The sequence below is a fragment of the Microtus ochrogaster genome, unplaced genomic scaffold, assembly GCF_000317375.1.
Source record: "Microtus ochrogaster isolate Prairie Vole_2 unplaced genomic scaffold, MicOch1.0 UNK80, whole genome shotgun sequence".
Lineage (NCBI taxonomy): Eukaryota > Metazoa > Chordata > Mammalia > Rodentia > Cricetidae > Microtus > Microtus ochrogaster.
The window spans coordinates 1,103,279-1,129,329 of record NW_004949178.1 but is presented as its reverse complement, the minus strand read 5'-3'; the positions used below and the strand labels follow the sequence as shown (position 1 = coordinate 1,129,329).

General features: G+C 42.8%; 2 protein-coding genes across 7 annotated transcripts in view; one reads left to right on the top strand and one right to left on the bottom strand.

The window, feature by feature from the left end:
- Rnf212b (ring finger protein 212B) overlaps positions 1 to 16,143 on the top strand; it is a 50,777-nt gene extending 34,634 nt beyond the window's left edge. For 2 of the 6 annotated variants that reach the window (XM_026777691.1, XM_005370474.3), the window contains 5 exons: positions 9,430 to 9,469; positions 10,249 to 10,343; positions 11,465 to 11,526; positions 14,970 to 15,047; positions 15,946 to 16,143. In XM_026777691.1, coding sequence (XP_026633492.1) covers positions 9,430 to 9,469; positions 10,249 to 10,343; positions 11,465 to 11,526; positions 14,970 to 15,000 — 228 coding nt within the window. In that variant the 3' untranslated portion in view covers positions 15,001 to 15,047; positions 15,946 to 16,143. The other 4 variants (XM_026777689.1, XM_026777693.1, XM_026777690.1 and 1 more) reach the window with 4 other exon arrangements.
- A 487-nt stretch (positions 16,144 to 16,630) lies between these two features.
- Positions 16,631 to 26,051, bottom strand: Homez (homeobox and leucine zipper encoding). Its single transcript, XM_013354904.2, has 3 exons — positions 25,983 to 26,051; positions 17,823 to 19,453; positions 16,631 to 16,858 (listed from the first exon to the last, which is right to left on the bottom strand). Exon 2 carries the CDS (start codon positions 19,419 to 19,421, stop codon positions 17,850 to 17,852), a length of 1,572 nt encoding a protein of 523 aa, XP_013210358.1. The 5' UTR covers positions 19,422 to 19,453; positions 25,983 to 26,051; the 3' UTR covers positions 16,631 to 16,858; positions 17,823 to 17,849.

Sequence of the window (26,051 nt, the reverse complement as noted above, 5' to 3'; positions counted from 1 at the left end):
TTTCTATCCAAGAGTAAAAGCAGCACTTCTCAAATGTTTGGGTCCTCCGTATAAAGGACCTCAGTTCTAGGGATAGTTTTAGAATGAAGAACATCAGGGGTTTGTTATTTATTTAGGCCAGAAGTTGACTTTTGGTGTCTTCCTCAATCACTGTCCACCTCATTTAAAACATGCTTTATTAGCTGGGTGTGTTAGCGAACACCTTTAACCCCAGCACTTGAGAGACAGAGACAGGCAGATCTCTGTGGTCTAGAAAGAGTTCCAGAACAGCCAGGGCTACATAGAGAGACTCTGTTTCAACACTCCCTCCCAAGAAAAATGTTTAGAATATATTTACTACTTCATTTAGTATGTGCATATGTTTGTTGGTACAAATGTGTCACACACACATTTGTAAATCAGAGGACTACTTTTGAGACAGGTTTTCTCCTTCCCCCATGTGGGTTCTGGGGATCTAATTTAGATCATCAGGGTTGGCATCAAGTGTATTACTCACTGAACCATCTCCCTGATCCATCCACCTTAATTGCTTAATTTCATTCTTCCTTTTTTCTTTTCTTTTTTGAGGCAGGGTTTCACTGCATATCCTGGAACTCACCCAGTAGAACAGACTGGTCTCAAAGTCTAAAGATCCACCTGCCTCTCCCTCCTCAGGACTCTGATCAAAGTATCTACTATCATGCCCAGCTTTTGGAAAAAAAATATTTACCATACCTATCCCCAGGTCAGCCCATTCCTCCTTCCCACCTTCATGTTCTTTTTCTTTTCCTTTTTTTAAAAAAATAATCCACTGAGTCCTGCCTACATGTACATAGGCAATCTACCAGCCACACCACCCAAGAAAAATAACACCCTTTCAATTACCAGTAACTCCTCAGCTGAGGTGAAGTTTCATAGTCCTCCCTCTCCATAGTGGAATTGTTTACTGCCGGGTAAACCATAACTGTTGGGAGCTCATGAATGCAGTGGCCCATGGCATGTCCAGAAGACAGCGTTTCACAGCACCCCTCCCCTCCTTCATCTCTTGCATTTTATTATCCCATCTTCCTCATGTTTCCTGAGCTTTGTGGGGACCGTTCATTGTCATCTGTTAGGCAAGGTCTCTCAACTTCTGCTAGACTGGCTGGCCTCAGAGCCCCAGGGACCCAACTCTCTCTGGTCCCATCCATTGCTGGGGTTTCAGGTTCATACTGCAATGCCTTGCCCAGGTTTTGCATGGGTGCTGGGGTTCCAAATGCAGGTCCTCATGTTTACACAGCTTTACCAACAGAGCTATCTACCCTGCCCAGCTCATACTGGTTCTTTTTTATACAGTTTTCTTTCTTGATTTCATGAAGCACTATTCTCATCCTTTCTTTTAGCATGTTAATATTATTGTATGAGGCAGGGGCAGGGGCTCTAGGGCTAGAACACACATGTGGCAACCAGAGGACAACTTTGGGAGTCAGTTCTCTCCTTCTCCCATAAGTTCTCTGGATAAAACCCAGACATTCAGACCCTAAGGTCTGTGTAGCTAAGCAAATATTTTTATTATAGTTTTGTTTTTGTTTTTCAAGACATAGTTTCTCTGTGTAGCCCTGGCTGTTTGGGAATGCACTCTGTAGAGTAAGCTGACCTCAAACCCAGAGATCCACCTGCCTCTGCCTCCCCAGTGGTGGGATTAAAGGTGTGCGCCACCACTGCTTGGATATTTACTTTTTATATATACAGGCCATAATGTTTTCTTTGTATGTCACATAATTTGCCAACTTTTAACATTCAGTCATCTAACTGACAGTTGCTTCTTGAGGCCTTCCTTTTGTATACCCTTGAGGTTAGTTCAAGGTAAGAGTTTAGGCCTTCCCAGCTGCTTCCTGCTTTTGTGCACAGTCCTGGGCCTAGATGCTGGGCATGTGTTGGAATGCCTCAGAGTCCCCCAGACATCTCATTCCTCCATTTTCCTTTATGTCTTTAAGTCTATTCTTTGCCCCAACTAACAATTATCTTCTCAAGCAGCCAAACCAAGTGCCTTGTTGTTTTCAGCAAACATTCCTGGGGAAGAGGCTGGTGTGTTGTGAGCTCTGAGCTTTAAAAACCTCATGATCTTTAGTTCTAAGTTGCATCAAACTACAGTCCTGTGTGTGAGGTCTTCCAGGGAACCAAACAGTTCAAATAATGACAGTTGTCTAACAATGCAGCTTTGAGGGCCTGAGGAGATGGCTCATTTGGTCAGGTACCTGCTGAGCAAGCAAGTGTACTTGACTTTGAATCCCAAGCACCTGTGTATAATCCAGGCACAGAGGTTTGTGTCTGTAGCCTCAGCACTGGGGAGGTGGAGACAGGAAGTACTAGTTATCCAGACAAAAAGAACTAATGAGCTCAGATTCTGTAGGAGAGACTTTCTCAGGAAATAAGGTACTAGGGCTGGAAAGGTATCGCAGTAGTTAAAAGCTCATATTGCTCTTGCAGAGGTCCAGGGTTCTACTCTCAGCACTCATATCAGGTCTGCAACTTACAACTATAGTTGTCTATAGTTCCAGCTCTGGGGGATCCCATGCCTTGGGCACCTGTACTCACATGCAAATATATACATAATTTTAAAAAGACCTTTAAAAAATAAGGTACTGACTAGATGAGATTATTGCAGGAAAATCTACTGTTGATTATGGAAAACTTAAGCATTATTCATAGAGACATATATTCAATGAAAGATATGATATAAACAAAATGGGCATGGAGAAAAGTAAAATATTTCCTTAAAATCTATCTTCTTAGCCGGGCGATGGTGGCGCACGCCTTTAATCCCAGCACTTGGGAGGCAGAGGCAGGCGGATCTCTGTGAGTTAGAGACCAGCCTGGTCTACAAGAGCTAGTTCCAGGACAGGCTCCAAAACCACAGAGAAACCCTGTCTCGAAAAAAAAAATCTATCTTCTTTCTATTCCATACCAGATGGCTCCTGACATGAGACAGAAATTCTGAATTTTTTTTAACAACATGCTTGGATTTAGAGATGAATAGCCATTGTCCAACTCCAAAGCCAGCTCTTATTTTTAAGTAGAGATGTATGTACATGTCCAAATAATCAAATTTTACCATGCAGATAATACAGCATCATAAGGCAGATTTCTCTTTGCTTGTTGATTCTTTCTGAATAGCGATTTTTTTATATTTAGGCATCTAGATATCCAAGTTCTCTCCACTCTTTGAAGATAAATATTTTCCTGCAAAGACAAGGACAGTACCCTACCCCAACCTTTATGAGGTTTTCTTATCACCTATATGATTTGTCACCTCTGTGGATGAGCTGTCATTTCTCTTTCTCAAGAGGTTTTTCTTTTTCAAACTAAATTTTTATCAATTTTGATGATATCCATAGCTTTTCTTCTCCTGTGGAAACAAGAGTGAAACCCCTTCCCCAACGTAGCATATCTCCTGGTTTCCATTGTGAGGTCCAAACATCCTTGAAATATACTGACTGACTTAATTCAGAAGTTTTTTTCTATTATCCAATGTCTCCCTGCTGCTGTTGTCTTTTTCTCATTAGCATTAAGAAAATTCAAGGTTAATAAAGCATTATGCAGTCTATTTCTGGGGGCATTTTCCAATCCTTTCTGTTTGTTTAGCATATCCTTTATAGTTCAATTTGATCTTTCTATAACTGCCTGACCCTGTAGGATTGTTTGGCATACCTGTAATATGCTTTATATTATAATAAGCAAAAAACTGTTTCATTTTCTTAGACACATATGCTGGACCATTGTCTTTTTTGTGCAGGTATACATATGATAGCTGTAACTTCTAATAAATGAGTGATTACTGAATCAGCCTTTTCTGAGCTCAAGACAGTTGCCCACTGAAAACCTGAATAGGTGTCAATGGTGTGGTATACATATTTTAATTTTACAAATTCTGTAAAGTGGAACACATCCATATATCAGATTTTATTCCTTTGAGTACCCTTTGGGTTACTCCCTGCTGGTAATGTTTGGTTATAGAAAGAGCAAGTAACACATCTCTTTATAATATCCTTAGCTTGTTATCATGTAATAGAAAACTCTTTCTTTAAACCTTTGCTATTGACATGACTTTTCTTATGAAATTCTGAGGCCTTTAGCACACTTCCAATCAGTAATCGATCAATTTCTGCATTGCCTTGTGCTAGAGGACCTGGCAGACCCATATGGGATTGCATGTGTGTTATGTGTATGGGACAAAGCCTATTCCTGATTATATCTTGAACATGTATGAATAGTGAAGTCAATTCTGTATCATCTGGTATAAATTCAGCAGTTTCAATATGCAAGACAACTCTTTCTGCATATTGCGAATCAGTAACGATATTAAGAAGTTCTTTAAAATCCCTTAGTACCATGAGAATATCATATAATTCTGCCACTTTGTTCCACCTTACTTATCCTTCTGATTTGTAAACCTGCCTTTCCTGATCTATTTGCATCTGTATAAAATGTATGGGCTCCAGTTATTGGAGCATCACGTACAATTAAGGGAAGAATCCAAGAAGTTCTCTTTATAAGGTTAATTCTCTCACTTTTGGGATAATTGCTATTAATTTTTCCCAAAAAATTAGCACAAGCTCTTTGCCAAGGTTCATTGTCTTCGCATATATTTTTTTTTAATTTCATCAACAGTAAAAGGAACTATAATCTCTGCTGGGTTGACTATAATCTCTGCTAGTTGACAAAGTCTCAATTTTCCTTTTATAATTAATTCAGAGAATTTTCCACATAAGCTTTTAATTTTTAACTTGGTTTATGTGGTTAAAAAGATTCATTCTAAGATAATATCTTCCCTTTGCATTGAAATTCTTGTAGGGAAAATTCTGGAAGGCAACATGACTAGAATATAATTAAGATTGGATTCACTCTGCTTACATGTGCCTCCTGTAATTTGTCTTCAACGATCATCAATTCTTTTTCTGCTTCAGCTGTTAATTCTTTGGGACCATTTAACTCTTTGTCACCATCTAATGTTTTATTTAAATGAACTATTAGGTCAGGTGTTATCCCAACAGCCAGTCATTGACTGGAAATATCTCCTAACAATCTTTGAAAGTCATTAAGAGTCTGTAATAGGTCTCTCCTAATTTGTGCCTTTTGTGTTCTAATTTTTTGTAAATCTATTTTGTAACCCAGGTAATTGACAGAATCTCCTCTTTATATTTTTCAGGAGCAATTTGTAATCCCCATTTAGGCAAAACTTTTTTATGTCTTCAAATATTCTTTCTAAAGTACCTGCATTTGAGTCAGATAACAAAATGCCATCCATATAACAGTAAATTATAGACTTAGGAATTTGCTTGCGTATTATTTCCTGTGGCTGATTTACAAAGTATTGTACAGGGTAAGACTATTGAGCATTCCCTGTGGGAGGATGGTCCTCTGGTATCTCCAAGTAGGCCGATAATTATTATAAGTAGGCACTGTGAAAGCAAATTTTTCTGGATCCTTTTATTGTAAAGGTATAGTGAAGAAACAGTCCTTTAAATCAATAACTATAAGAGGCCATCCTTTTAGTAATAGAGAAGGAAGAAGAAATCTAGCCTGTAGAGGGCCCATAGGTTGGATAGCCTTGTTGACAGCTCTTGGATCTGTCACCATTCTTCATTTTCCAGATTTATTTTTAACAACAAATACAGGAGAATTCCAAGGGCTGGTTGATTCTTCAATATGGCAAGCATCTAATTGCTCCTGTACCAGCTGTTCTAAAGTTTGCAGTTTGTCTTCTGTTAAAGACCATTGTTTAATCCATATGGGTTTCTCAGTTAACCATTTTAAAGGCAAGGCTGTTAGTACCCCTGAAGGTTTGGTATTTTCTTTGTGTTCTTGTACAGCCTAAATGGGTGGTGATCTTCATTTATAATATCTTATAATATCCTTTCCAAAAACATGAGTTTTGGGGACAGCAGGAATGTTAACCTGGGTATTTCATTATTGCAATAGGTCATGGCCCCATAATTCACTACAATATTAGTTACATATGGCCTCAGCCTTCCTTTCTGTCTTTCTGGACCTATGCATTCAACCCACCTCGTGCTTTATTTTACTTAAATAGGGTTCCAATTCCTTGGAATTAAATATCTGCCTCTTGAAGAGGCCAGTCTGGATGCCAAGATTCTGGAGTAATGATAGTCACATCCACACCTGTGTCTAGTAATCCCTCAATTACAGTGTCATTTATACACACTCTTAGCTTTGGTCTTTGATCATTTGTAGAAGTCTGACAAAATATACATTTTCTATTTCTTATTGGAGTTTTTTTTGTTTTTTTTGGGGGGGGGGCTTTTTGAGACAGGGTTTCTCTGTAGCTTTGGTGCCTGTCCTGGAACTAGCTCTTGTAGACCAGGCTGGCCTCGAACTCCCAGAGATCCGCCTGCCTCTCCCTCCCGAGTGCTGAGATTAAAGGCGTGCGCCACCACCGTCCGGCCTTATTGGAGTTTTTGACTCATCCTCCAGGTCTATTCCATCATCCAGAACAGTATGGTTTTCTACAGTAGGCACTGGATTGTTTAATTTTACTGGTGAGACATGTTCTCCATAGTGACTGGGAATGACTGGGCCTTGTTTGACATCAGGGTCTGTGAGAGGCCCCCAATGGAGTTTCCCAGTGGTGTCGGGTTGCCTTGTCTGTCTCTTGTTGACCTACATTCATTAGTTCAATGTCAGCCTTTCCCACACCTCCTACATATACCAGAAGGCTGAGTCCTCCTATTTTTGCCATTCCTAGAAGAGATATTATTCCTAGAAATTCCTTGTCTACAATCGCTTCTTAGATGTCCTATTCTACCACAATTAAAACATTTTTATTTTGGTGTCTCCTCATACCATTGGAAATCACTTCTCCTACCCAAGCTTCAGTACCATAGTCAAATGTTTCAACATTCATTGTATGCAAGATCCATTTATCAATGGGTGCTGATCTAGCCTTTAAAGGTCTAAGGATATTCCTACATTGATGAGGGGGTGATTTCTTATTAATAAAGAAACTGCCTAGGCCCATTTGATAGACCCACCCTTAGGTGGGTGGAGTAAACAGAACAGAATGCTGGGAGAAAGAAGCTGAGTCAGAGAGTCACCATGATTCTCCCACTCCAGGTAGATGCAGGTTAAGATCATTCCTGTTAAGCCAGCTCGTGGGCTACACAGATTAATAGAAATGGGTTAGAGCAATATGTAAGAGCTAGCCAGTAAGAAACTGAAACTAACGGGTCAGGCAGTGTTTGAAAGAATACAGTTTCCGTGTAATTATTTCGGGTGTAAAGTTAGCAGGGTGGCGGGACGCAGCCCGCCGCTTATTACTACACTACATTCTAAGTTGACATTTTCAGAAGTCAAGGATTCAATTAGTGCACATCTAGCTTCAGGTTCTGTCACTCCTAATTGTACAGCTTTAATCAATCTTTGTAAGAAGTCAATAAAGGGTTCTCTCTGTCCTTGTTTAACCCTAATATAGACCTAATCCTCTTTCCTGGTTCCTGAATCCTGTCCCAAGCATTTAAAGCTGCTGTACTACATATGGAGGAGGTACATTCGTCATGGCGAGCCTGTCCCTGAGGATCAGAGTAATGACCCTCGCCAAGAATTTGATCTTGGGAAGTCTCAAATCCTTTTGCTTTCCCCTGTTGTTCTAAAATTTTTGCCTCTTTTCTCCAATAACACTTCCAAAGCAGCTGAGGTCCATTTTCTAGGACTGCTGAGATTAATTGAATCTAATCGTGTAGGGTGGCCTAAGTGCTTGAAGCCCACATTTTCACTATTTCCCTGACAGAGGTGAATGTACCCCCATAAAAAGCTATTGCTTGTTTTTATTTCTTTTACATAACTCATATGTATTGGTTCCCATGCATATGCTTTGACTACCTTAGGGTACTTTGTGTCAGATGGTCTTTCTGAGGAAATTACCAGATATGCCAGGGGTCTGGCACATTCTGATGAGGCTAACTTCTGTCATTGTACCTTTTGCCCTTGCTCATCAATTTCAATAAATTCCTGTCTGACAGTTAGATTCAACAGCATAAATTCTTTCAGTTAATTTCTTCTCTTTCCATAGTATTGAACCATTTTTAATGAGATAATATTGAAAACAAAGCTAATTTCTAGAATCTAATAATAGAAAGGAAAATAGCATAAGTCTTGCACAATACCTTCCATAATATATACAAAATGGTTATTGAACTCTTGGATGTTATCAGTCATTTTTTGTAATTTTTCAGATCTTACCTGTCGTAAGGCAATTACAATGAATTGGAGTAGGTGTAATAATCGTTATCGGCCAGCAGGTGTCGCAGTTGCAGCCACGTGGCCGAGAGATGGTAGCAGCATTGAACAGCAGGTGTTGCTTATTTAGGTACTGAAAAATATGCTTTGTTTAACAAATTACAACAGTTACTAAGGCGATCAAACAATTCCAAGAGTTGGGGTCCAGGATAAAGAGGAAACCCAAAGTTTTCCATCAGTGGAAGTTGCAGACTGTGTGCACTGTGGGGATCACAGGCAGCAGTGTGTGGGCTGGCATGTGGGTCACAAGCTGGGGAACACTGAGCAGCCTGCTGCATCTGAGGGCCAGCTGAAGTCATGGGCAGGAGAGTCAGTGCCCAACACGCCGTGAGGCTGGCGGACTGATCCCAAAAAGTGTGGACTGGTCCCCACATTCAGGTGCCAGATGATGGCAGAAGTCACAAAATAATCCCACACTAGTTCAGAATTATGAATAATAAAGGATTACTTATTTAGGGGAGGCTTACAGATCACTGTCCTTGATAACAGTCCTCTGCACAAACAGGGAACAGGAACAGAGTCTAGCAGCTGGAAGTGAGAGTCGGAAGCAAGAGAGCAAGTGCATGTTTTACAGCTGCATTTATGGTATAAGAGACCATGCCCAAGTGGACTGGTATCTTAAAGGAGCTCCCACAGCACATGAATATAGCTGAAAGGTTATAACGTTAGCTGCTTTTACTCACACTCACAGTTTTCTATTTTTATTAATGTACATTTTCCAGATTGCCACTAGATCTTTATAATTTAAAGAGTTCTGAAATGATATTCTAACTGATTTTGCAAACTTTCCCCTTATGGATTCTGAGGATCATGTTTGAAGTTCTGTGTCACTTTCTTTTCACTGATGTCTCTCCTAGACAATTTCATGACTCTTGTCTTTAGCTATACTTTCAGTACCATCTTAAAGGAAAAGCCAAAGAAAGTACAGACATATTAAAGCACTTCAAGGCAGCAATGGGTCCTGTTCTCCATATCCAGAAAGGGAAAAGAGTACCTTTGTGAGGTGCTGCTAAGTGACTTATGAGCCTTTTAATTTACCATTCACCATAACCTTAAAATATATACAACAACAACAACAAAAAATCTTTGACCCCATTTCTTTCGCACTGGCCCTTGAATCCCTTCTGAATTATCTGTCATAATTATTCTTTCCAGAAACCCCTTCCCCAGGTTCAACTCATAGCCTCTCTTACAGGTAAGTAACATTACAACTTCCTTTTTGTGTGCATTAGTTTTTGAGGCAGGGTCTCATGTAGCTCAGGCTGACCTCAAACTCACTATGTAACTTGAATTCCTAGTCTTCCTCCTGCCTCTGCTTCCCAAGTTCTGGGCTCACAGGCGAGCACAACCATGCTTAATGTCTTGTTTCCTTTTCTGGAGATGTGTTCACAGTGATTCTGCCAGCATGCCTAGAGCTCCTTATCTGATGGCCTATCCTAGTGGCATTCATAATCCACAGTTTATACAGTTTATGAGAAGATGGAGAATACTATGTATAATAGGCATTCAAGTTATGTCTTCTCCATTGTAGGCAGGGTATTTTCTCTCTGATCTAAAGACTTTTTTTGTTTTGTTTTTCAAGACAGGGTTTCTCTGTAGCTTTTGGACCCTGTCCTGGAACTAGCTTTTGTAGACCAGGCTGGCCTCAAACTCACAGAGCTCTGCCTGCCTCTGCCTCCCAAGTGCTGGGATTAAAGATGTGCACTACCACCACCCAGCTTAAAGACTCACTCTTCACATACACGTCTACCTTGATCTTTCCTCTATTGAGTTTACCTTTGTTATTGTTGGTGGTGGTTGATTAGTTTTTGAGACAATGTCTTGGTCTATAACCCTGGCTCTCCACTCACTATGTAGACCAGCCTGGACTTGAACTTGCTTCAGTCCTTCTGCCTCTGTGGATTCCCACCCCTGGGATTACAGTTGGGATGGTATAATTCTAGTTTTATTGATGCTATTATTTCCATTTCTTAGACCTTCACCTGCCTCCTCTGGACAGGGAGTTTCTTATAGACCATTCCTCAGTGGGGACTCAGGCCACACAAGAGTCCTCACTCCCAGCAATTCTGGTGAGTTAATGTTTTCAAGTTTCCTTTAAAAGTGAGAGGAAGGTCTGAATTTTGTCTGAACAGTACAAACCTGTCACCAGTCGAATCCTATTATATGCAGGTTGGCCTGTAGGATTAGGCTGGTTCCTTCCTCCATGGCCCCCCTCAAACTATGGATGAAATTCAGGACCAGGGCCTTACTATGTGTCCTAATCACAAATTAGGTTTCCTAGGACAAGATCTTGTTGTGCAGGTCAGGTAGCCTTAAACCATCAGTGAGGTTCAGGTTTACTGAAAACTTGGTGATTGCCATGCATCTACCTCCCAAGTTTTTTAATAACAGGCATATACCACTAGTTTTGGCTTTTTTCTACATCCCATGTTGAGGTGTGGTAAGAGGGCTCATCCGGTACAGGCTTTCTGCCAAGTCTGGTGACTTGAGTTTGATCTCTAGAACCCACAGGTATGTAAATAGTATGATGGAAGGCAAGAAAACTAACCCCTCAAAGTTTGTCCTCTGACATCCACTGGATTTTTAATTGAACATGCTGGCAGTTCAGTTCCAAAGGTTTAAATGCAGTGTCTGTTTTTAAAGTACTGCTGTTACCAGCCCTGCTGTCTTTTCAGCCGCTCACCCACATTTTTATACTGCCTCCTTCCACTCTAGTTAAACTTCAGCCTCAGACTGTTCTGTCCGCATGCCGGCGTATATAGCCTTGTTGGCATGAGAAAGAAAATCATTTCTCAAAGTGCTTAGCTGATTGTTTTCAGACAGGGTTTCTTTCATTAACCCTGGCTGGCCTGGAATTCCCATTGTAAGTGAGGCTAGGCTAGTCTCCAAAGGGCTGGGATCACAGGACTGCAGGTATGTACTTTAAACACACACACATACATGTCTTCCCATATCGTCCAGGCTGGCCTTAAACTTTCTATGGCCAGGTTGGTCTCAAAATCATCATTCTTCTTCCTCGACCTTTACAGATATTGGGATTACAGGCATACACCACTGTGCCAAGCTACTTAATAGTCTCCCTTTCCAAGTATTATTCTTTAAGCACTCACTAGATATTGTGGCCCACAAGTAACATGACTAAGAAATTGCACAAGTAAATTGTCTGTCACAATTCTGTCCTGTCCTTTAGGTCAGAGGGAGAGCAGAGCCACACCAGAGAATCTTCCTGGTTTCCATCTTCCAGCCTTACAGGTGATGTCTGACTAGCCAAACTCGTATGTGCATAGAACTCTTGAAGTTAGACCTTCACACTAAAGGCTGAGGGTGACGGTATATAACCATTGGCGAGTGATATCAGGTGTTTCTCAGGATGGTCTCAGTTTTAATGTTCTACCTTACTGACAGGTAACTCAAAAGGAGTATTTTAGGTCTGATGATTCTGTTTGCATACATACAAGCAAATACACAGACATATATATGTAAATACAAAAAAATGTATGGATAGGAAGTGTTGTAGTCTGAAAGAAAATGACCCCCAAAGGGAGTGGAACTATTAGGTGTGGCCTTGTTGGAGAAGTATGTCACTGTGGTGTGGGCTCTGAGGGGTTTTTTGGTTTTTATTCAAGCTCCCCTCAGTGTGACACTTGACTTCCTATTCCCTGCAAGCCAAAATGTAGCCAGCACTTGCATGCTACCATGCTCCCCACCATGATGATGGTCTGAACTCTAAGCAAGCCATCCCAATTAAATGCTTTCCTTATAAGAGTTGCAGTGGTTATGGTTTTCTCTTCACAGCAATAAAACCTCTAACTAAAACAAGTTAGTACCAGGGACTTGGATATTGCTGTAATAGGCCTGACCATGTGTTTATTTGGAGGAATTTAGACTGGTAATTTGGGTTATGAAAGCAGTGGAATGCTTTAAACACTGCTTAATGGACTATACTAGTACAAGCATGGAAGACAAGGTAGTAATAGTTATTTGAACCTCTGGGGCTCACTTAAGAGGTTTCAGATGAAAAAATTTTTAGTATGTGTAATGATCTGTTCTGTTCCTTTAAGAGATAAGCCACACCCACTCCCTACTCCCCCCACCTCTTCCTCTGAGGCAGGCAGATCTTCCTTCCTGCTTGCAGCCTGAGTCTCTTTTTTTCTGTCTCCCTCTTGAAGAAGCAACTTCTGCCTCTTCCCACTTCTCCCCTTTCCCCTTCTCTCTCTCTCTTTCTCTCTGCCTCTCTGTTCTTCTCCCCTTCTCCCTTCCCCTTCTAAAACCCACTAAATAAATATCCAATCTCACTCTGCATGGCATGCCCATCTGTCTGTCTCTTCTCATGGCCTGCTGCAGCCACTCAGGGAACTGTCTCTGCCTGGGCCTGCCTGCTCTCGAGACCCACTGTTCGCTGTCTGCTGCCACATGGTCCACTGCCACAGCTCGGGGACCTGCAGTGTTTCTGCCACTGCAGCCACCAGGGATTCCCACAGCATTTTTAATTAATCCATTACAGCATGTTGCTTAGAGATCATTCTTGTGATATATAAGTGAAGAAAGTGGCTGCCAGGTGCCCTTGTCTGAAGAGTCTGCCAGAGGCTAAAGTGAAGAGTTGTGGATTAACTCCATTGGAAGAGATCTCAAAATGGCCTAGTATATATACTCTGTTGTGTGGATGTTAGTGATAATTCTAATGAAGAATTATAATGAAAAGGAGCAAGCTGAGCAGGGTAAATTTTGAGGAGAAAAAGAGCACCAGGAAGTGGAATGGAGCTAAATCCTATGTTCAAGGAGATAAATGGATTAAGAAATGGAATAAAAGGAGTGGTGACCTCAGGCAGGATCCCACCCAACTAAGTTTCCAACTTCCGGAAAGAAACTAAAAAGGTTAAGTAAGAGCTGGGTGTGGTGGGGCACACCTTTAATCCTAGCACTGTGAAGGCAGAGGCTGGCAGATCTGAGGCCAGCCTGGTCTATAGTTTCAGGACAGCCAAGCTTAGGCAGTGAAAGACAAAAAGCTGGTGAAGATGTAATAGAACAAGTGGGCCATGTTCCAGCCTCAGTAAGTAGCAGAGTGTTAAGGATAGAAGAAAGGAGTTATCAAGTAAAGCCGTGGAGGCCTGGCATGTGTTGGGTGTCCCTGAATGGAAGCCTAATAGAGAGGCCATTGAGTGAAGCTATGAAATTGAAGCCTGGATTGCCTTGGAGAACCCAAGTTGTTAGAGATGCCAGAGTATTGGGATACCTGTCAAGGAGAGTTACTAACAGGGAATAAAATAAACCCAAGAAAAAAGTGTGCTACAGTCAACACAGCTGAAAGGAGTTGGACATCAGACATGGAGCTGCAGAGTTTAGTTTACACAGCTGGTTTGGTCCAGTATTTTCTCACTATGCGCCCTATTCTGCATTTGGAAGTATGTGATCTTTTTTATTATGATATTTATAAGGGTATTACAATTAAGAGATTGCATGAATCTCTGAAGAAACTTTGGACTTTGAAACAAATTTGAGACTGTTAGAGGCTATGGGAACTTTTGAAGTTGGACTGAATGCATTTTTTTTTGCATTATGATATGGCTATCAGCCTTTGGGGGCCAAGGAGTGGAATGTGGTTGTCTGAAAGGAAATGACTCCCAATGGGAGTAGCACTATTAGGAGGTAAGGCTTGTTGAAGAAACTATTGTCACTGTGTGGGTGGGCTTTGAGATGTCTTTTGCTCAGTCTTCCTTCAATGTGGCAGTCAATTGACTTCCTGTTCCCTGCTAGCCAAAATGTAGCCAGCACTTTCGTGTACATGCCACCATGCTCCCCACCATGTTGATAGTGGACTAAGCCTCTGAACTGTAAGCAGGCCACCCAATTAGATGTTTCTACTACATTTGACATTATCATCACAAAGCACTGGAATATTCTAGAGTTTCTTAAGTAGCAATAAAACCCTTATCATGTAGGATGTATCAAATCTCAGTTTGGGCTGGGCATGGTGGCACACACCTTTAATATCTGCACTTGGGAAACAGGCAGGCAGAACTCTGGGAGTTCGAGGGCAGCCTGGTCTACATAGACAAGCCCTAGGAAAACAGGAATAGTGAGACCCTGTCTCTAAAACAAAATTTTGGAAGTTAGTTGATGGAGGAAGGCATTGGTTAATTAAATAAAGAAGCTGCTTGCCCTGATAGGTTAGAACGTAGGGGGAGGAGTGAACGGAGCAGAAAGCTGGGCGGAAGAGGAAGTGAGGTCAGACTCCACAGCTCTCCTCTCAGAGAGACACGAGATGCTCCACTCATGCGGGCAGAGGCGAGAGCTCTGCTCTCTGAGGCATACGCGATGATGAAGCTCCGACCCAGGATGGACGTAGGCTAGAATCTTCCCGGTAAGCGCACCTTGGGGTGCGACACATATTATTGGAAATGGGTTAGTCCAGGTGCGAGAGTTAGCCAAGAAAAGGGCTAGTGCTAAAGAGTCAAGCAGTATTTAAAAGAATACAGTGTCCGTGTAATTATTTCGGGTAAAGCTAGCCTTGCGGGCAGCAGGGTGCTAGGGACTCAGCCCCGCCACACCCATATTACTACAGTTAGTCATCATACAATGAGGAGATGCCATGGGGAAGCAATGGCAGTTAGTTTTGTTCCACTCAACTTTAATGGTTGGAAACACCGCTAACTTGTCTGTTTTGTCATGACATGGAAATCTGTTCTCTGCTGCAGACATTCTACCAACAGAGGCAGATGGGATTAGCCAGGAGAGAAGGATGGAGCATTTCCAGATAGACATCCCTTTTCCAGGTTTGATCTATGTATGCATACTACTCAAGGATGGACTTCAGTGTCCGTACCCACTAGGGGATATAGGGTTTGAAAATGTATACTGTTGTTTCTTGGTTTCATTCTGCAGCTTGTTCTCTTGCACTTTATATTTTTATCTCCAAAACATTTTTTTAATGTAAATAGTGTGTGTGCATATGGGTGCTTGTAGTACATGTGCCCTTGGAGGCCAAAAGAGTGTGACATCCCTTCAGCCAGAGTTTGTGAGCTCTCTGAATGGACACTGGGGAACCTAGCTTGGGCCTTCTGACAAGCACAAAGCATGCTAAACTGCTGAGCCATTTCTCCAGGCCCTTGAATTTTTTATTAATTTTGTGTATGTACCTGTTCGGGTCAGAGGACAACTTGTGTCAGTTCTTTCCACATCTGTCCTGGGGACCCAGCTAGGTCACTGGGCTTGGCAGCAAGTGCCTTTACCCTCTAAGCCATCTCAGTGACTGTCTTACTTATATCAATGCACAAGAAAGCTTTTAGGTCTTATACTAGGCTTCAGGAGGATAATTATCTCTTCCCCATATGTACTGCCTTTCCTAGTTTGAAACTAAAGTAGCAGAAATTCTTGGCCTCATGCTTGTGGATAGAGAGGCTAGATAATATACTTATCCTGGTTCATTTTCTAAATTTCACTTTCCTTTCCTGTTGCCAATGTTAATCAATATCAACTATTCCTTGTCCTAATTTATATTTATTTTACCTATTGTTTCTTCTACATCCAGTTGCTATGAAATGTTTTGATTTTCCTTTGTTAGAACAATAGGTAGAATAGGTTTCCAGCTTACTAAAGTATGTAGATTAATAAAGAAGAAAAGAATCATAAAAGAGGATACTTTTATGGCTACTGCAACTCTTGCTATTGCAGGTTCTAGAACAGTGGACTGAGCAAGTGGAGTTACAGCCTATTGTCCCAACTGAAGCATCAATAAATCCCACCAGTCTGATGCTGGGAACCATGTGTGTGCTGACAGATGCTTACTGTCTTCTGGTTTTTTATTTTTATTTAATTTACTGAAATGTGTTCTGAATCTTTAAATAATAAAAATTAACTAAATCATAAACCATTTTAAAGTGTGCTGGGCTTGAAATTATGTGTCATACATGGTAGGCAAGAGATCTGTCACTGAACCACACACCCAGCCCTTAAATCAGATGTTAATGGACTTGACTACATTAAATCCCTCAACTCTGATTGGGTATAGATGTAGCCCATTGGCAGAGTGTCTGCCTACCATACACAAAGACCTGGATTTGATCCCCAGTAGTGCATAAGCTGGGCATGAAGGCACATACTTATATTCAGCTCTTGGGAGGTAGAAGCAGGAGGATCAGAAGTTCAACAAGAGCCATAGCTTCACCGTGAGTTCAAGGCAAATCTATTAAAAAAAAAAAAAAGACATGGTATACACCTTTAATTCCAGCACTCAAAAGTAGCAGAGGCAGGCGAATCTGAGGTCAAAACCAGCCTGGTCTGCAGAGTTGAATTCCCAAACAGCCAAAGATACACAGAGGAAATCTGTCTCGAAAAACCAGAAACACACACACACACACATGATACATGTGTGTATATATACATAGAGATCTTTAAACCATAGGAGCAGCAAAGTAGAGAAAAGAAAAATTTTTATTTTTGGCCTTTTTTTTATTTTAGCAATTTGGGGCTTTCACTCTATTTTCAGGTGACTAACCCACTGTTACCAGTGATCCCTAGTGTTGACATTTATTCTAGAACATCATTGAGTTAGAAGACCATGGTCCTTCTGTCCCCAAGAAAGATCCTATAAAGAGGGAAACATTTCTTGTTAGATACAGATTGAACCAGTAGCAAAAAAAGAAAAAACACAAAAACCAACAATCTCTATCAATCTGGACAGAAAGTGATGTCGTTTGTAAATCCAAACTGTAACATCCCTACCATCCTTCTCTGTCACACAGTGACACTGTTTCAAGACAGGCTCTTACATAGTCCAGGCTGGCCTTCAACTCCTTGATCTTCCTGCCTCCACCTGCCAAGTGTTGTAACCACAGGAACCATGCCTGGCTCATCATACTTTAAAGGTCAAATCCCCTAATTCCCACCTCCAATAAATATATAGGCTAATATTCACAATCTGATTCTTAAAATTTTTCAGATTTACCCTGAGACAATAATGAGCAAAGAGGGGATTTCATAGAAATAAATGGTAGAAGGCAGATTGGTTCTAGTAGTAGAAGGAAGAAGTATCTGCTTCTGTGTAAGTGACAAGTAAAAACATCAAACTGGTATGAGGAAATATCTATAACAAAATGGACATTGCAAATCCTAGCTGCAATATGCATGGGTATATGCTCAGAAAGACAGGAACGGCACAAAGCCGCCTGTATTTTCTGACAGATTGTGGGATTTGGGGTGTGCTGGGATCCTAAGTTGGATCACAATACTTCATTCCATACTAAGTTCCATGTAGATGTGTGGGGTTGAGACATGAAGAGCATACTAAAGAAAAAGAACAAGAGGAGAGCAAGAGCCTTTTCCAGCCATTGTTTGCCCAGATCCCTGGTCCTCTCCACACTGAGGCTAGAGAACTGGGTTTATATTAGTCCAATACCTTAGTTTGTATCCTGGTCACCTCCCCAGTCTACTGTCAAACTACTATCCTGCCTTGCCCACTCTGAAGAACACAGAGCTTTTAGTTCTTTGTGACAGAGTATTTAAAAAGGGTTTAAATGGTCAATAAGGTGGTTCGTCTTTCAGTAACAGACCCTTTTCTTCCTCAACCTCCTGCAGTCCTATATGGCATCATCGTCATCATCTTCCTCCTCCTCTTCCTCACCATCTTCTGGCAGTTCTTCATCCTCTTCCTCCTCCTCTTCATCTAGACAAACTACCACCTCTGCTGGCTCAGACGATCGAGAGCCAAACCAATCCAGCACTTGCTGAGTGCTAAGTCTTGATACCTGACTTAGTTTAAGGATATCAGCTTCCTGCAGCTGCTGGTGGGCTGCCCAGTACCTCTCTAAAGGTCGTATGTCTGGTGGGAGTGGTGGGGCTGGCAGAGGTGGTGTTAAAGGCTGTATGTCTGGTAGGGGTGGTGGGGCTGGCAGAGGTGGTGTCTTGGCCCATTCTTTCAAGGAATGAGTTGATGTTGTGGGAATGGCTGGATCTTGAAAAGTAGAGGTACCAAGTACTGCATTGTCCCGAAACCATTTCAGCTGTCCATGCTTCAAGGCATATCGGGTGTCTCCAAACCATTGAATGATCTCAGGGCGAGGTAAACCAGTGATCTGTTCTAATTTATGGTAATCTTCTCGTCGTGCCCATTGGCACTGTAGAAAAAAGGATTTGAGGATGGCCAGCTGTTCTTTGGTTTTACGCTTATTCTTTCGCTGGTGTTGCATATCTGGCGAAAGGTATTCTGTGGGGCCAACCCTACTTGCTACTGAGTTATTTCGTAGCCTTTGGGGCCAGGGTGGTTCTACCTGTGTCGATGGTGCCTGTTCACTAGGTGGGAATGACTGTGGGATATAGCCCAAAGGCTGGAGGGGTTTAGGAGTAGCAGTAGTTCCATTAGCTGATACTTGGAAAGAGGGAGATGGAGGTGTCCCATTAGGTGTGGACTCTTCCTTACAACTACTGACAAGTAATGAGACCGACGGGGGTTTATCCCCAGCACATGGCTGATGGACAGCGGTGGAATGATTCCAGGAAGCAGTCCCTCCACCACATGACTGATCGGAACCCATTTCTGCATGCTCCTCAGAGAGTCCACTGATCTGAAGATCCTGACAAAAACCTGACTGGCGGGAGAATGCTCTGCTGCCTGTCACCAGAGGTTCCTTCACTTTCTGGTGACTCTGTGGCAGCTGTGGTACCTGAGAGAGTTCCTCAGGCTCAACCTTCAATCCTTTCATCTGGATGGGCTCACTACGAGCCAAAGGACAGAGTCCAAGAGCAGCCTGTTCTGGGGAGGGCACTGGAGGCATCTCCTGTGGGGGCTGCACTGCATGATGCGTGAAAGCGAGAAGAGATTTGAAATGGAGCTGATCTCTGTGGTACACCACTCGGGCGCGAGTCTCTTCTATCTCTTCAGATGACCAGCTGATGCCACAGCGGAGGCGTTGGGCCATGAACCAGGTCTTTACCTTCTCCATCTGTAGCCCGTATCGCAGGCAGAGGAGAGCAATATCTGCCAGGCTTGGATAGGGAAAGTAGCTGAAGGTTTGTAGCAGGTGTTCATTTCCATCCAGCTCACTGGTTTGCGCTGCTTGAGTCCACACAAGCTGCAGCTCCTCAGAGATTGGAGGGAGGCAGATGAGCCCTGCTGCCGAGCTGTTAAGACTGCTGGTATCTTTGTTAGGCATGGCGTGCTCTGACTTGTGCCCTTCAGAGACAGCTGTAAGAAGAAGAAAAACAGCTCCATCACTGAGGCGCTTCTGGCCCATCTTTTAATTTTTAACAAACTGCTAGACACCAAACAATTTTTTTAAGATTTATTTATTATGTATACAGTGTTCTGCCTGTGTGCATGCCTGAAGGCCAGAAGAGGGCACCAGATCTCTTTACAGATCTCATTACAGGTGGCTGTGAGCCACCATGTGGTTGCTGGGAATTGAACTCAAACTTTTGGAAGAGCAGGCTGAGCCATCTCTCCAGCCTCCAACCAAACAATTTTCTGTCTGAATCATGTTGTATTGCTCCTAAAATGCTTCAATCATTTCTCAATTTTCACAATCTTGTCAAGTCATCAGAACCTGCCATGATTCACAGGAGTTTTGGTTTTTTTTTTCTTTCCCCTGAGAATTCATAGTTCTTTATATGAAACACAAAGTCCATAGAAGTTGGGATAGCTGGGCGGTGGTGGTGCATGCCTTTAATCCCAGCACTCAGGAGGCAAGGGCAGGCGAATCCCTGTGAGTTCGAGGTCAGCCTGGTCGACAAGAGCTAGTTCCAGGACAGCTAGAACTGTTACACAGGGAAACCCTGTCTTGAAAAAAAAAACAAAAACAAGACAAAACAAAAACCAAACAAACAAAAAAAGGTGTGATAAAAACAACCCCAAGTCATATGACAAAATTCTGTCTTTAGAGACTAAGGAAAAATGTTATCCTCCCAAAGCCTTTGCCTTTCCAATTTCAATTTGCTTCTGAAAGCTATCAGACAACTCTCCTCTTGAAGTTCATGAAATGGAACAGTACTCACAGACTGAATATCAAACCACAAAACCAGACATCATGCAGTAGTCTCATAATGATTACTCTTTAGTGCTAACAATCTCGAATTGCTCCCAGAACATGGAGACAGGAAAACAGGCTATCAAGTCGGCATGGGCGTGTTTACCTACATACAACCTGGTACTTGGTGATTAGTCAGGCATGGGAATGTATACTTAAAACCCTTGCTCCCAGAACATGGAGACAGGAAAACAGGCTATCAAGTCAGCATGGGCGTGTTTACCTACATACAACCTGGTACTTGGTGATTAGTCAGGCATAGGAATGTATACTTAAAACCCTTGCCCTCAGAACATGGAGACAGGAAAACAGGCTATCAAGTCAGCATGGGCATGTATACCTACATACAACCTGGTACTTGGTGATTAGGCAGGCATGGGAATGTATACTTACAACCCAGCACTTGAAGGTTAGTCAGTGGCACTAGGAATCCAAGAGTTCAAGGACAGTCTAAACTAAACCCTGCCTCAAAACATACAAAAAGCCAACAAGGAAACAGAATGGGGGTACTACACTTAGCCCCATGTGTCTATCCGTCCCCCCACTCGGGTAGGAAGATTTTGAAGCCAAGATCTTGAAATACAGCTTATTCCCCTTGGGTTGGATCTTGGGGAGAGAGAAATTTTCTCCCACAAGTCAGCTTACCAGAGGTTATCGCTTCTCCAAGTCTCCTCTTACAGCCAGCCTCTCTAGGGAGCCCAGAGATGAACCCCCACTAACAGCCCACTCCAAATGGGCAAAAGGGCTCTCATCTCTGGTCCAGCTTGCTCCTCAAACCCAGGTGGACAGGCTCATTAAACTCTGAGGCTAGCTCCTGCAAGCCCCACAGCAGCAGCAGCAGCACTGCTTCCAGGGTTATAGGCAAAGGGACCTACTCATTCTTCAATGCTTGTGAAGCAAGCTCCCAGAATATTCTATAGAAATTTTCATTCAGCTCCCTTCTTTGGCATTAGAGAGATTTTAGCACATCATGGTTTATTCCTGGAGGAATCCCATTGATGTTTGTATCACTTCTGGCCTTTTCAGAATGGGAAAGGAGTCCATGTGAATGCTACTACTGAGTGAGACAACAAATTTCAAGTCCACGAAGGGCAGTGTATAAGGAGCTCCTGTTTTCACTTTGGAGACCTCCAGGCTAGGCAAGTGCTGTAACACCAAGAGGTATTAAACCCTTAGGGGCTTTATTTACTTTAATCTCTAAAAACTTTTTTAATTATATTTTATGAATGTTTTATCTGTATGTATATGACACATGTGTCCTTGGTGCCCTCAAAGGTCAGAAGAGGGTACCAGTTCCCCTGGAACTGGAGTTACAGTTGGATATGAACTGCCATGTGGGTACTGGGAATGGAATTCAGGTCCTCTGCAAGAGCAACAAGTGCTCTTAACTGCTGAGCCATCCCCACTAGAGGATTACAAAACTTCACAGTCATTTTAGTGTTTGTTTGCCATAGCTTTTAACAGCTAAGTCTAATAGACTAGAGTCCATGGAGATCCTAAAGAGTACACTTAAAGGCTTCTTTACAGGAGATGAGACAGTCTATGTGGAAGCAGCTTATGAATTCTTGGCTCCTGCTACTTAGCAGTTAGCTCAGAGAAGTTAGGTAAGTCACTGAAACCCTAATGACCTCCACTTCCCTCCTATGTAAAGAATTCTTCATGCATAGAAAAGTTACATATTGTCACCAAGCATCTACTGTATGTCATGCAGTATCGTCAGAAACAGCAGCTTTTAGAGAGGGGAGGGTTGGGGTATGGCAGACTTGAGATTTCCTGCGATGTCCCTGCTTCCTAGAATGCTGTTTGTCTGCCAGGCGATGGTGGTGCACACCTTTAATCCCAGCACTTGCGAGGCAGAGGCAGGCGGATCTCTGTGAGTTCAAGGCCAGCCTGGTCTATAAGAGCTAGTTCCAGGACAGGCTCAAAAGCTACAGAGAAACCCTGTCTCAGGAGAAAAAAACAAAACAAACAACAACAAAAACAAACAAACAAAAAAAAACCGCTGTTGGTCCTTAGCCAAACAATTTCACCCAAGGCTTAGTTTCTTCCTCTCAGAAAATAGAGGTGCCCACCCAGGAAGTCTACACTGGGGTAGAAGCCAGGGTCATCTGGTAGGCAAGCACTTCACCACTGAGCTACACAGCTCCAGCTCTCGTGATTTTATATTCTATAGTTTAGGGTTTGGATACAATTTCAGAATGGATTTTGCTGCTTTGAGAAAAAAAAAGGGGGGGGGGTCTAGAGAGAAGACTCAGTGCTTAAGAGCACCTGGCCACTCTTCCAGAGGGCCCAGGCTCAGTTCCAGAAGTCCCAGAGGATCCAGTGCCCTCTTCTGGCCGCTGTGGGCATTGCATGGATGTGGTGCACAGACAATAGAAAATAGGGCCATAGGTTAAGTCTCAGGGATAAGGGCACTTTCAGCAAAGCCTACAATTTGATTCCTAGAACACATGGTGAAAAGAGAACCAGCTCCCATAAGTTGTAGCCAAGAAATAGTCTAGTCAGTGTGAAAAGGAGAGCTGACGTAAGAGACTATGAGGTATTGCAGTTCCAAGTCTCAAGCAGCATCTTATTCGTGAGGTCTGCTGTCCTTCATCTTCTCATAGCATAAGCAGTACAATGTACACTATTACAACATCTTAGTGTACAGTCTATATTTGATTCTCACAATCCAACATTGTAGCATATGATCTATATCTGGCTCTCAATGTACAGAAGTTGGAGCAGAATTCCTGAGATAGAATGTTGGCTTTTATTATTATTAATATTTATTTTGAGACAGGGTTTCTCTATGTAGCTGTGGTCGTCCTGGTACTCCTTCTGTAGTAGACCAAGCTGGCCTCTGCCTCCTGAGTGCTGGGATTAAAGGTGTACATCACTATGACTGGCTAGAATGTTATTTTATTTTTTATTTTTTTTAGAATGTTACTTTAAATCAGGATATAGCTGTATAGCTGGTAATCTTCTGGAAAAATCTTTTTAAATTGGGGGCATAGTGCAACCAGGATGGCTTATAAGATGGCAAGTAGAGGGCCAGGCATGGTGGTGCACACCTTCAGTCTCAACACTTGGAAGGCAGAGGCAGGTGGATCTCTGAATCTGAACCCAGCCTGGTCTACAGAGTGAGTTCCAGGACAGCCAGAGCTAGGTAAAGAGAAAGAAACAGAGATGACACGTAGGATAGACTCTACAACTAACTGTCAGTTTTCTTGGGCCTCCATTTTAGACTGGGGCAGAGATGGTGGTGATGTATCTATTATGAATATAATCACATCTGCACCCTTGTTGCACATGTCAAATACAGTATTCTGCTTAATTGTTAATGTAAATCAGCACATCTCCCCGCCTTCTGCGGCCCAGGCGGAAGGAAAGAACGGGTGCCTGACCTGGCAGCTTAGGCATCCATTCGCTGGGAGGGGAAACAGGACTGGGGTGTTCTGGGTAAACGTAGGCTTGTACTGAAGTGGAAGATAACGTGGAAAACTAGGTCTGATCCTGCTCAAGTCCCTAAGTCTTTATTCACAGAAGAAACACTGCCTAAGGTGTGTCTGCGTGACGCAGTGGTCAGGGCTGTAAGGACTTTGTAACGTTTCACTATGTGCTTCAGTTGAACTTTTTTTTAAAAAAAATATTTATTTATTTATTTATTATGTATACAATATTCTGTCTGTGTGTATGTCTGCAGGCCAGAAGAGGGCACCAGACCTCATTCCAGATGGTTGTGAGCCACCATGTGGATGCCGGGAATTGAACTCAGGACCTTTGGAAGAGCAGGCAATGCTCTTAACCACTGAGCCATCTCTCCAGCCCTTCAGTTGAACTTTTTAGATTATGAACTTTCTCTGGGAATCATATAAAAATGTTCAGAGCCCTGGGCTGGAGATGGCGACTCAGCACAGGTTCAGTTCCTGGCACCCGCATTTAATGACTCATAATCACCTGTACGTCCAGTTTCAGGGGATCCACAGCCCTTCTAGCTACCATGGGCTCCTGATCATACAAACTCACACAGGCACACACACATACACGTAAATCAATCTTTTGTTAAAAGTGGCAGACCTTCTGAAAAATTATGACTTAAAAAATAAAAGTATGTCAGATAACACTGCCAAGAAGCCAGCTTCAAAATCTACCCTACAGCGTTCCTAATTTAATGAAGGCAGTGTCTTACTTAAAAGTGAACAATCAGTTTAAACAGTAAATCAGAAAAAAAAGTGGAAAGAGAAGGAGTCAAGAATGAGACTGTCTAGAGGGAGCATCTGTGGCAGCAGCTGGGCGGGAAGGTGCCGAGCGGTTCAGAAGCCTGGCTGAAGACCCACAAGATTACATGAGTAGCACCCGCAGTGTCCTGGCTCCTCAAGGCTCGCTATTCTCCAGTGCAACAATACTGCCTCTATTCAGGTGTCTGTGTGCCTGCAACAGTGTGCTTCTACAACTGCGTATGCCCTGCGTAGCGCCCATCTCTGGTTATTTGTAGAATAATGTCATGAAGCATCATGAAAACCTATTAAAATATGAAAACAAAGTCAACAAAGAAGGCCAAGCCAACTCAGGAGGACCACAAATTTCAGACCAGCATGAGCTAGGGTAAAACTAGATTTAAAAAAAAAATGCTTTGAAGAGACTAATTCAAGTGTATGCATTAAAACCCTGCCCAGTTAGGAGTGGGCAAGGCAACTTTAGAAGGCTGAATTGGGTATGCTCCATTCAGGTGGCTTCCACGTGTCCAATCTTGATTCACTCTGAAGAAAGCCAAACTGGAAATAACACATGATCAAAGTGAGTTGCTCTCATGTAGAGTGGCAGAATAAAATTACCTGGGAAACTTAAAAGACCACCCTCCTCCCCATTCCCAGGCGGTTAGTGGGCTGGGACACAGGCATTCAGCTTTTTAAAAAGTTCTCAGGGTGCAGTTAATACTAGAAAAGACGAGTTAAACCACACCCAAGATTGGTGAAATCTACTTCCAATTGTAAAGTTTAGGGTATGTATGTATTTTAATTTTTAGATTTCTGGCTTTTGCAATTACTGTCTCCCTATCCTAATACTGTAGCTATAAATGGACTTCAAACACATGACGAAAAGGCTCATAAAAAAAACATCATCTAGGCCATCACTGACTTTCAAGCAAGTCTCAGGCTTGGGTTTTCTTCCAGTTTACAAGTCTCAGATAGGGGCGCAAAACCGGGAACCTGTGAGGACTTTTTGTTTCCTGGTTGGTTGTCTCAGTATGGCGGGGCACAAGAGTCAGGGGACAGTTTCTTTTAAACCTTTCATTCCCAAGTGGCATTGCTCCCCAGAAGGACGGTCCGGTTGTATAATTAGCGTGTTGAGGTCGCCAGGAGGTAGTCATGGACATGGGGAAGGCCTGGGAGGCAGTCTGAGGGGCCCCCGAAGTGGGTCGGAGAACAAAAAGTTATGACACTTGGAGCGGCGAGCCCCAGGAGGCAGGCGAACCTGCATCCTCGCAGAGGGCGTCCCAACACAGCCTTCCCCAACCCCTACATACACTCCTTGGCCTCCGCGGGTTACAACACGGATTCGAAAGTCCAGAGGAGGGAGGGGAGAGGGGACAGAACCCCACGACTTGCAACGGAGGATTCTCCTCCTCCCACAGAATGGGGCTGTGAGGGTCGAGGTTTCGCACTGGCCGGGAGGCAGGCCCAGGGGCTGGGGGGGTCGGTCACTCACCGCGGCGCGGCCCGGGCGGCGGCTCCCAGCCTCGCACCGTGGGCCGGGGCGGGAAAGGGGAAGAGGACA